Source organism: Colobus angolensis, unplaced genomic scaffold, assembly GCF_000951035.1.
Source record: "Colobus angolensis palliatus isolate OR3802 unplaced genomic scaffold, Cang.pa_1.0 Scaffold227, whole genome shotgun sequence".
NCBI classification, from domain to species: Eukaryota; Metazoa; Chordata; class Mammalia; order Primates; family Cercopithecidae; genus Colobus; species Colobus angolensis.
Genome location: NW_012115455.1, coordinates 3,007,484 through 3,019,605, shown reverse-complemented (window position 1 = coordinate 3,019,605; position 12,122 = coordinate 3,007,484). Strand labels below are relative to the sequence as shown.

Below are 12,122 nucleotides of genomic sequence, written 5' to 3'. Positions count from 1 at the left end.
CTTATTAATTTTTTTTTTTTTTTGAGACGGAGCCTCACTCTGTCACCCAGGCTCGAGTGCAGTGGCCCGATTTCCACTCACTGCAAGCTCCACCCCCCGGGTTCACGCCATTCTCCTGCCTCAGCCTCCCGTGTAGCTCGAACTATAGGCGCCCGCCACCGCGCCCGGCTAATTTTTTGTATTTTTAGTAGAGATGGGGTTTCACCGCGTTAGCCAGGATGGTCTCGATCTCCTGACCTCGTGATCCGCCTGTCTCGGCCTCCCAAAGTGCTGGGATTACAGGCGTGAGCCACCGCGCCCGGCCCTTATTAATTTTTAAAGTTTTGATCATTCCACTAATATCTTATATGGTAAAAATCTATCTAGTAATAAACATAATCTTAACCCTCCTTTAAAGTTATATTTTTATTTGTTTTACATATTATTGAATTGGCCAGAATGTCTGGAACAACACTGAATAGCGTCAATAGCCAACATCCTTTCCTGTGTTGTACCATTAGTTGTGACGTTATTTAAGAGAAATTTGGAAATAGTGTATTTCCTTTTTCCTAAATTTCTATACATATTTTAAGACAGCAATGGGTGTTAAATTTTATCAGATGCTTTCTACATATTCTTCTTTATAAAGAGCCACTTCTTGAATTTATCAATTACTGTCATTATCTTCTAACTATTGCATTTTTCTTTCTGTATGCTTTTTGTGATATTGCTTTATTTCTAAATTCTTAAAGTTAAATGTTTAATGTATTTCATTAAAAATAATGGTAGTATTTAAGGGCATGGATTTGACTAAGTACTTTTGGCTACTGAAATTGACCAATACTTGGTATCCCAGCAGGTAATAAGGGATATCAGGAGCGATTTTTCACCTAATACAAGGCAAAGAGTTTATAGTACTCATGCCCCCTTGGTATGAAGTTTAGACTGTTAGATACATGAGTAATGATCACAGCATTTGAAGGTCTTAAAAGCTATCAACATCTTATCCAGGTTAGTCCTTAGTCATCTATTATAGCTGTGCATAGTTGTTTAATTTGATGAAAAAGAAAACACTTTAAAAGATTTTAAAGTGCTATGGGCCTGAAGCCTCCAAATAAATAGTTGAATTTACCTGATAAGGCAATTATGGAATATTTATAAAAGAGTAATTAATATACTGTCAAAAAAGGAGTAAAATATGGAACTATAAAATATAAATATATGTAGGTGGGAATGGGGGCAAAGTTGGGCTCATAATTTTAGATCTGTTACAGGTACACAAAAGCTAAATAAGTAATACTAATTATTCACATTGAATATATCTCAAGTGATGAAATAAAAGAAAGAGTGATTGTATAGAGTAAAATTTATTATAGGGTTGTAGAATTCATACAACCTAAACTCCTTACAGCATTCAGCACCTACACAATTTTGTGTATTCCACAATACAGATATTAGTGAGAAAGAATCACTGCATTAGTTAAAAATGACTGTCTCATGAAAATTTTTCACATATAAGTCAGGTTAATTACAGAGCACCTAACAGAACTGTAAAAATGTAATTTCTAAATTCAAGAAAGTTGTACAAAATGAAAAACAAAACAAACCAACAATGTTAAGAGATCTGTTATATTTTACACAAAAAGTTCAAAAACTATTTTAAATATTGCAAATTTTAAAATTGCTCCACCATAAGATGAATAAAGAGCTTACTTAAAGGAAAAGAAACAAACAAACAAACAACAACAAAAAAACAACGGATGGAATTTATTGTCAGGATGTTAGGTGACATATTCATGCTGCTTTCAGAAATCTAAACCCTATAAATTCAAAGAAAAAATGAAAATCATATAATTTCAGTTTCAAACAGCAAGCAATGCCAATTAAACTCAAATTTGACAAGAGCTTGCAGTGGTTAGTAGTTTTTTTTTTTTTTTTTTTTTCCTTTCACTAAAAGCATAAGCAATAGAGTAAATGCATGAGTAAATATCTTGAGTATCCCACAAACTTTAATGTTAAAGTCATACTGTAAATCTCTGACTTCTTATTACCAAGGATACTCCATCTGTTGCCTCTTACTCTTGACAGATCTTGGTCTCAACAATAAATTCGTTGGGGAAGTGTCTAATCTTCCAGCATTTATCAATGGCACGTTTGTTGAAACCTGTAAGGAAATGTGCAAAAAAAGTGGCTTTTGAAATTTTTGTGGAAAGGAAAATATATCTAGACTTGTTCCCACATTTTCCTGTATTCCACCTCCACTTTCCTCTACTGTGTAACACAGGGTGAAGGAAGGAATACATTAGTTACTTACCCAGCAAGAGGTCTCTGCGACGAAGGCGGAAGGACTTTCTGTTGTTGCAAAGTTGGTAAATAAAGATGCCAAGGTTACTAACATCACGAATTTCCTCCACAGCAACTAGGTCTTCACGAACCACATAAGTTTGAGGCAGATATCTGCCACTCTGAAAGTCAAAAACAAAGATTGAAATGAGAAATTCTTTTTCCTTTTTAACTTAGAAGTTCAGGAGTAAAAGTGCAGGTTTGTTACTTAAGTAAATTTGTGTCATGGGGTTTGTTGTACAGATTATTTAATCACCCAGGTATTAAGCCTACTACCCACTGGTTATTCTTCCTGATCCTGTCCCTTCTCCCATCTTCCAGCCTCTGAAAGACCACAGTGTGTGTTGTTACCCTCTATGTGACCATGTGTTCTTTTCATTTGGCTCCCACTCATAAGTGAGAACATATAGTATTTGGTTTTCTGTTCCTGTGTTAGTTTGTAAGGATAATGGCCTCCAGCTCTATCCATGTCTCTGCAAAGGACATGATCTTGTTTTGTTTTGTTTTATTCTGTGATTTTTTTTTTTGGCTGCATAGTATCTCATGGGGTATATGTATCATATTTTCTTTATCCAGTCTATCATTGACGGACATTTAGGCTGATTCCATGTCTTTGCTATTATAAATATTGCTGCCGTGCACATACTTGTGCATGTGTCTTTATAATAAAATGATTACTGGCACATACCCAGTAATGCAATTGCTGGGTCTAATAGTATTTCTGTCTTTAGGTGTGATTAATCACCACAGCATCTTCCATAATGGCTGAACTAATTTACACCGACACCAATGGTATATAAGTATTCCTTTCTCTCCACAACCTCGCCAGCATCTGTTATTTTTTGACTTTTTAATAATAGCCATTTTGACTGGTGTGGGATGGTATCTCATTGTGGTTTTGATTTGCATTTATCTAATGTTCAGTGATGCTGAATTTTTGTTCAAATGTTTGTTGCCCGCATGTATGTCTTCTTTTAAAAAGTGTCTGCTCATGTCATTTGCCCAAATTCTTAAGGACGCTATTTAAATCCTTTCCTATACCAGATAATGACTGTAAAAAATAATCTTTATTTTTTAGAGCAGTTTTAGTTTCACAACATTTTTTATTTGAAAATTATTTCAATAAAATGAAATGTTTTGGCCAAACTCATTATTTTGTAAAAAAACAAGGAATTAAAATTACTTGGAAGTGCTTATGTAAAAATCTGACTTCCAAAATACATACCGCCAGTTTGCCAAAGAGCTCTACCAGATTTTTTGGAGGCATAACAATAGAGGTATTGAGGGGCATCAGATAGCAGTTCCCCAGCAACAAGTCCAGGTAAGCAGTCATTCCCTGTTAGGTAGGGGAAAAATGTCAGGTAAGACATAGAAGGCATTAACATTGCAAATTTTCCAACTACCATTAGATAAAGCAGCTACATCCTTTCAAAATCAACTAATGTATATTCAACAACAAAAGAATGAAAAGGCTTTGCCTCAAAAACATGTGCATTCATTAATGAATTTAATACCTGCCAATGAAGTAAAAAAGAGAGAGAGAGAGGAAAAATAAAATCCTGGAATATTTATAAGAATGAGAAACCCACCTTTTCAAAGTCATGAATAATTGCTGCAGGGTCACTATCAGAGAAACTGGGGACAGGCACATCAATGATTGCAATGTTGTCATCCTCACGAATGTCAGCCTCCTCAGTCACAGGCAGGAAGTTAGGCTCTCCTCCACGAAGGGAATTTGCAGGATCCTCAGAATCAAAGAAGCACATCTCTCCACGGTAAATGGTGCTCTAAAAGACAGAAAAGGAAAATTACAACCTTCTAATACTCACTATCATGATATTTGAATGGTTTTTCACACTCATATCAATTCACTGTACTATGTGTTAAGCCGAGGCTTGTTGACTACAGTTATCACAATGAAGACAAATCAATTTTATGAACTGAAAGGCAACTTGAAAACTTTCCCTAAATCTTCTTTTCTCTAGTCACCACTACAGAATTATTTAAGTTGCTACTAAATGTCTAGCAAGTAGTAATCCAAAGTATAATAATTATAATTATTATTACCTTGGGCATGAAGTACTTGTAAATGCAGGCTCCACCAACAATAAGTCCTGCCAAGATGAATGAAAGGCCTAAGAGAGTAAGCATACATCTCCCAGAGGAGCCCTCTTTTTCCTGGGTGGCAACTCGGAGCTCCTATTTATTAAAAAGCAAAACCAAAAACAAAACCAGATTGTACTTTTAGACACATAGTTGATTTTGTGTACAATTTACCTCCCTTGAAACCCAAGATTATTTTTTAAATGTTAACTCATTTTAATTGCAGTCTGAATTTATTTCAAGACAATTTCTGAATCTAATAGATGTTAAAAAATGTCTCCGATTATATTAACCTTGCATTTTGGCATTTCTAAACCCAAATATAGATATGAAATTATTTCAAAATACATGCATCAAGAACCAAATTAAAATTACCATTTATTTATGCAATGTCATATTATTTTTTATTTTGCTAAGAACACTTAACACGATATTGACTCTTAACACATTTTAAAATGCATAATATAGTATTAATAATAGGCACAATGTGGTAAAGTTGATCTCTAGAAATTATACTCAATAAACAGAAGTAATTACTTTTTGAACTAGTACACTGATATAATCACTAACTTTCTGGGATATGGTTCTATTTCTTCATTATTTTTTCCAAATCAGTTTGTCAACTTAAAAGAAAATTAGTATCCTTTGATTAATTTATTAACTGATTTTTCAAAAAGCTGTTTTCTGAATACTAGGTTTTAAAGGTAGGAGTTCTATAAGGTATATGTCATTTTCCCTATATTTTAGAAATTAAAATGTTGAAGGGAGAGATATAAATTTAATGTCCCTAATTTAATTGAGAAATAAAAGTTTCTTAATATCGATCAATATTCTATCACTGTGTATTGCATGAATGAAATATTTTCCAAGTCCTGGGTGGAACACTTGATTTTGAAGTGTAGCATTTGTGATAGCTAGACACGAAAGCTGTCTGTGTAGCAGTGACTGTAATATTTTGCTAAAACAATAATTTGTTTTGGGATTGAAAGAAGAAAGTTCCAAAGCAAACAAGCAACTGATTGTGCCCTTCCTAGGGCAGTAGACTCCAATCTTTCCAATCCCATGTTTGTATGTCACAATATATCCTAAGCAACATTGTTACTCAAGGATTGAATAAATGAAGTAAGCAAATCTAGGCCCTGATCATTAATGGGTAAATCATTCAAATGTGTATATAAATCGAATTGTTTTAGTCTTTTAGTCATTAGCTCTTTTTCGGGACAACTACTCTAATGTTTATCAGAGCTTAAATTCATTTGGTGAAAATAAATGCATAGATTTCAAGTTAATGCAGATGAAAGGACAGACAATCATTTGATAAAGGTTTATTTTTCCAAAAATGTTTTTCTTTGAAGGTCAAAGAAATTTGAGATTCCCATTTTGTTAGCTAAATTTGTTTAAGTTCAAACCCTCCATTAATTAGTACTCTATAAACTTTGAAGGCTTTTCTGTGTCCCACTAATTTTCAGGATCTTTTAATTATTTTTATTAAAAAACAAAATCCTAAACTAAGATTAGTACTACAGAGATAGAACTATAAATTTTGATTTGGAATTACTGTACAATAATCTAGAACTGGAGACTTAAAAATTATATTTTAGATGATTAAAATGAGTTTCATAAAGTAAAGTAACTTGCTCATAAGTCACATAATAGCTTAGTTTGAAATTCTGAGATAAATACATTTATTTTTTCTTGCAACTGAGACATGAGAAGAACAGTTTGCCCTGTAATTTCATTTATTCTGTCAATAATTCATGAAGTTGATTATTAAGCAAGGCCTAAATATTAGAACTTCAATTTCATAAGATATTACATGCTAGAAATAAGGATTTTTTTTTGTTTTCATTTACATCTATTGGATTTCAGGTTGGTGTGAGCCATCAATTACCATAGCTAATTTCTCTTGCAACTCTTTTGAAGTGATTGTACACTATGTCTGACATGATATTTGTCATGCTCAACCTCTAGTGAGCTAGCTGATCAATGTATTACAATACAATATATCAAGTATTATTATCAGTGTCCTGTGGTGGCCGGGTAAGGATCCTGTTACGTTTTCTCCAAAACCTAACAGCAAAGTATAATCAAAGTGCAAAGGCTCACTTTTGTTTATTCCTCATCGCACCACAGTCCTGGCAGAAGTATTGCTTGCATATTAACTGAATCTATCTACAAGTCATGAAATGCTTGGCGGTGAGGAAAAAAAAAAAAAAAAGGATTACTGTGTGGCTATATTTAACTACTGGCCTCTAATTAGACCTCCCAAAAAATCTGACCATGCTTAACTTACAAACTAAGCAGGAGAACAATTACATATTTGCATATTTGACCTCTGTCATTTAATCGAAACCTCAACAATGCAAGAGGGTGTTACTTTTGAGCTCTAAAATGCATAATACACAAAAGCTAGTTTTATTGCAGGATTTAATATTGAAAGTTTCCATAATAAAACGCTGGATAAGCACATTAACATTTCAAATTGTGTGTACAATCAACTTTTACTATATGGATTCTCATTTAACTCAAAGGACTTTTTATATCTCCACTTTGAACACAAAAGTGAAAACTGTATAGAGAACAACACAAGTTAGGACAGATCTGCAAGCTCCAACACTTTCCAGATTTCATAGAACACGAAGAAAATACTATTGCTCTTTAAAATTGAGATTATACTGAGGAGTAGTATACGAACCCTGAAAACATAGTAGGTGTTTAAAAGAAATAGAAATGAGACTAAACAAATAATGGACAACATTTTGGGGAAGAGCTTCCCCAGTTCCTGTCAAAGCTAGTAGCTTAAATTACAACACTGGACCTGCTTCAGATCTCTATATAGAGGGAAGGGGATGTTGTTCAACAAGAAAACTAAAAATAAAAATAATCGAAAAGTATCCCCAAATTTGTTTTTACAAGAGAAGAGTGTTTTCTTTAGGAAATACCACTCTAAAAATACACTAGGCTCTTGCAGTAAAAGGGCACAGTGAACACCCTAAATTGGCATTAAGACCTACCTCAATTTTGACAGCTCCTTTATCTAATGTTTAAAGCCACCTGTGACCAGAGAGAAACTGAAAATACTAGCGCGCTCAAGCAGACCACTTGCCCCAACCCATACTGCTTGGAGTTAAAAGTGCCCTTTGCTCCTCACCCCACCTCCACGAACACTCAGAGATCGTAGAAAGATTTAGTCTTAGAACTTCATCCACACCAAAAGGAAAGAAAGAAATGTTAAATCTCCCGGTCTTGCTCACCCCCTTGCGTCCCCTCTGTCCCTGGGGAGATTATGCATGTCCCTGGAGGTGGGGACTGGGCGACATGCTCCTCCTTGATCCCCAGGTCCCTACACGTTACCCAAGAGACAATGACAACCAGTCCCAGGGCATTTCCTCAAACTCTCTCTGACATCCCTCCAGGATAGGTGGCGTGGGCTGGAATAGACTGAACATGGCACGACACACGGGAATGCAGAGTGACATAGGGTGCGGTAAGCAGAAGGTGCCGCGAGGAGACAGAACCGAGGCGACCGGGTAAATCCCAGAGACAGCGTAAGAGGCGCAAGAGGGGCCCTCCCAGGGAAACTTCATTTTCTCCTTTGCTACCAGCCCTGTTTCCTTCGCCCACCCGTTCCCCACCCTGCCCTGGGACAGCTACCTTGCCGGTCAATATCTGAGTTCTGACCGTGCGGCTCAGGAGGGCCTCCACGTCTTGCCGCGCCTCCTCCTTTTGCACCGCGGTGGGGGTGTTGAAGGCGATTTTCACCATAGTGAATCCTCGGGCTGCGCGGTACGGCGCTGCTGGAATCAGCGTCCTGGGCTGCAGATTACAAGAGGAGATCCTGCTAGCCCGAACAGTACTTACTTAATCTTCAGGCTAACACTACTGCAAGCCGAGGTCTGGGATACTTATGACGCAGTCCCAAACTAGGGGGAGACCGTGGGCGGGCCCAGGGAAGTGCCTAAAGGGAGGAGCGAGAGGGGGCCCAAAAGGGGCCCAAGTGCCTGGGTTGGGGGTTTGCGAGGTGGGGCGGATTTGCCACGGGGGGAAGAGGAGGGGAAGTGGAGTCCTTGGCCGGCTCAGGCAAAACGTGCCTCACCTGCACCTCAGGCAGACTCCCACCCACTCTCTGCAACTTCAGATAAGAGCAAGACAGGAAGGAAGCCTGCTGTGTCTTGTCTGTCTGCCTCTGTCCAGGCCACAATAGCCCCTGACTCTTGACTGTTTTCTCAAACTTGGACCTGACTCCCCGCAGGGCCTGGGACTGTAGCTTGGCAGTAACTCAAACTTCCTTAGCTCTGGACCCACCCAGGCCCCAAAAGCGCCGTTCTACAAAGGTTTTATCCTTGATAATAGTATCTTTCTTTTAAAGAACACCTAGAAGCCTGTTTATAGTTACCGGGTTCATTCTTTCAACAAACTGTTATTTTTTAATATTTGCTTGCTTGTGTTTTGCAATTTTAATATCTCAACCTAAAGGGATGCTAGATCAGAAAGATAGGGCTCCTGCCTCCCCAGCACCCCATCTTGTAGATAAGACATGATGAGACAGAGAAGGGTGGAAAGCTTTTAATAAATTCCTGAAATAATCTAGATTTTTCACTCTTCCAGGTCAGGGAAACCAGTGTAAAGTCTCAACCCAGAGACTGTTTCTGTTCAGCCACCAGCTGTGAAACCTACAGGGAAAAAAACCAAACGTGTGTGTGTGTGTGTGTGTGTGTGTGTGTACAAGTACTTATGTGTTCAGGAAGGTGGAGGTGGAGCTGGAGGATACAAAATTTAGCCAGATGCTAATACCGATCTAATGGAGGAAAAAACAGTAACTTCAAAGGGGCTGAGTTAGAAATTATTCTTGGAACATTTACATGTGCAGCCAGTATAATCAAGCTGTTTCTTCACAGTCAGTTTTTCCAGGTTAGTGATACTGATAGAGAACCTTACCAAGTACAATTCAGACTTTGGAGGTTGGTGACTTGGGTAGCACTGGTACACAGTTTATAAATAGTCCCGCTGCAGTAGAGAGGAGAAAGGTCTGTTGTGTGAAGACAGTAGCACTTACCAAAACAACAGCATCAAACAAAACAAAACAAAGAAACAGCTTTTGCTACGGAATTTACCATCTACTCATCTACCTAAGAAACGGACTTAAATATGTTGAGTCGCCACCCCTCCATCCGAAAAATTCCAACTTGGCGTATTTCCCACTGATGTTTCCTTGACTCAGAAGCCTGTCGCCTGTTTCCACTGTGGGACCTTTGTGAAGACAGCATTCATTTTCTTGGATAGGCCACAGATGGGAAAGTGGATGGAGGGGAACAGTGGGGAGCCTGTGCCTTACTTAGGGCCAGAATCTTAAAAACCAGGATGTTTGAGTTTGCTTAGAAATATTGGCATCCTATGTTCTTTCACTTATTATTGGTCACGATTGGCCATTATAATTTAACATTTATCAGGCAACCTTTAGTGTAAGCTGAGGAACTCTCACCTTCCTAGAATGTTTCTCTTTACAGTTGCCTTCTGCTTGCAATTACCTTTGTGACATCTCCACTATGGTCTGTGCTAGTCTGGCCCTGTGATCCACACCACACAGATGGCTGAACAAATGGTTGCTCTTACACATTTACTTAGTAAGTGCAAGGTTCTGAGAGGGATTGTAACATATTATCTTAGTATATCTTTCCTGAAATGTGGTCAGGCAGAAGGAGCAGAGATTATTTTCATTTTTTTCAGATGAATAAACCTAAATTATTATAATGAGGGAGTATGTGATCAATTTCTGGGTATATAATATTGAGCAAGTCACTTCATCTTCTTAGGTGTCAGTTTCTTCATTTGTGTCCTGTTGCTGTAAGGATTATTTGGTGTGATGCAAGAGGAAATACCTTTTAAATTATTATGAAAAGGATAGGGAGTGAAATGTCTTGTTATCTCAGGATTGTTATTTTATTCTGTTAATATATGCATGTCTCAAGCTTATATTAATAATAATTATAATATATTTAATAATATATTTAATAATATATTTAATATATTAAATAATATGTTTATATATTGTTATATATGTATAAATAAAATTAAATATATTTAATAATAATAATAATTATTATTATTATTATTATTTGCCCTTCAACCATTCTTAACATTCTAGAACTGCTTAAGATCCCACAATACCTGAATATAGGTCTCATTGAAAAAGGTTAAACTTCTAAGAATAGTCACGTAAATTGACATCTAACTTCTCTTTTGCATTTTGAAGAATTTGGCCATCTCCTATTTGTTAATACTGCATCCTCTTTTAGGTACGGGTCTTTGCTACTGTTGGACATATGTGATGCAGGCACAGTCTCAAGTTGACAGATACCACAGTTTCCTTCTCAATATATAAAAGAATACTTGTGTTAGGATCACAGAGTAGCAACAACACCCATTGTTTGTATCCATTCCAGGAAGGTTAAATAGTTCCTGAATACTTTTTGAATTCCAAAATATAAGCTGCCACTTGCTCCTAGGGTTGAAATCAGTAGTGAACACATTTCCATCTACTAAAAAAAAATGGTTCTCGGCTAGGCTCTTTCTTGTATTCTCTCCTTCCCTGCAACAACTTCTCTTTTCTAGAATCAATTTCTCTCACTTTCTTGTCTTTGGAAAATGGGGATCTGGCTTCTATGCTGATTCTAGCTCACATTGTTAACTATATCTGAATGCATACCATTCAAGTTTATAAATGACTTCCCTGTTCTCACATGCCAAATGATGACTAAATTATCATAAGTTGGTCTGAATGGAACATGGCATATAATTGAATGCCAAGTAATGATGTCAACTTTCTTTGAATGATCTTCTGAAATTACCACAAATGCAATCACACAAAGAGAAACCAATAAGGGTATCTATAGTACCATTTCACCCATTAACTCATGTATTCATTAATCAAATATTTACTGAGGATCTACTATGTGCCTTGTGCTGTGATTGGCATAAGAATACAGTGGTGAGAAAAGCAGATACACTCTTGTCCCTACAGAACACATCATTACTATACCAATGGCAATGACGTACTTGTTGTGGGTTCTCCAGTTTTTGTAGTGGGAACACTGGGCTTATGCTGTGGAGTAAGATATAACAATTCTACAAACCAGCAGAATAGGTCCACCCACAGCCAATGCTACTAGCAATGTTTAAATGACTAGCACATTTGCAATGGCCTCACACCCAGCACTCTATTTAGGAAGATTAATCTGACAACAAATGTATTGGGAAACCAGTTGGGGGTGCTCTTCTATATTCCTGGTGACAGGTGGTGAACTATTGATAATTGAAACACTGAAAACAAAAGAACAACTTCCAAAGAATTCTAGGAGCCATTCTTCACAAGGTCTGATGCTAGAATAAATCATATGAAGGAGAAACATTAGGAAAAAAAAATGATTTTGTTTTGAATGAATGAGAATTCCAGACTGGGAAAATGGTGGTGCCCTTAATACAAAACATTTGTTGAACACACTAAATGCCAGATTTCTGTGCTAAGCGTTTTAAATTGATTATGTCATTTAATCTTTACCACAACTCTGTGAAGTATCATTATATAATCCATTCCATTGATAAACTGAATTTCCAAGAGGTTAGATAACATGCTCAAAGTCAAATTCTAACCCAGGTAGTCAGTGTTTATATTCATAGCCACTATATTGTCTTACTGC

At 36.8% G+C, this 12,122-nt stretch overlaps 1 protein-coding gene across 2 annotated transcripts; it reads right to left on the bottom strand.

The window, feature by feature from the left end:
• Nucleotides 1–1,330: 1,330 nt before the first annotated feature.
• Nucleotides 1,331–8,571, bottom strand: ITM2A (integral membrane protein 2A). Of its 2 annotated transcripts, XM_011944131.1 has the most exons (6): nucleotides 8,080–8,571; nucleotides 4,390–4,521; nucleotides 3,912–4,109; nucleotides 3,548–3,658; nucleotides 2,294–2,444; nucleotides 1,331–2,143 (listed from the first exon to the last, which is right to left on the bottom strand). In XM_011944131.1, the coding sequence occupies exons 1-6, from the start codon at nucleotides 8,188–8,190 to the stop codon at nucleotides 2,055–2,057; spliced, it is 792 nt and encodes a 263-aa protein (XP_011799521.1). In that variant the 5' UTR covers nucleotides 8,191–8,571; the 3' UTR covers nucleotides 1,331–2,054. The 2 variants fall into 2 exon arrangements, with proteins under 2 accessions (XP_011799521.1, XP_011799522.1); XM_011944132.1 differs by lacking the exon at nucleotides 4,390–4,521 and having other exon boundaries at nucleotides 8,080–8,527.
• Between the last annotated feature and the right edge of the window lie 3,551 nt (nucleotides 8,572–12,122).

What these genes read in the sequence shown, in the direction of transcription:
- ITM2A (XM_011944131.1), bottom strand. Translation starts at nt 8,190, where the DNA reads ATGGTGAAAATCGCCTTCAACACCCCCACCGCGGTGCAAAAGGAGGAG. An exon ending in CTCAGATATTGACCGGCAAG is followed by an intron (nt 4,522 to 8,079) that starts GTAGCTGTCCCA and finishes TTTAATAAATAG; the next exon opens with GAGCTCCGAGTTGCCACCCA. An exon ending in ACAAGTACTTCATGCCCAAG is followed by an intron (nt 4,110 to 4,389) that starts GTAATAATAATT and finishes TCTGTCTTTTAG; the next exon opens with AGCACCATTTACCGTGGAGA.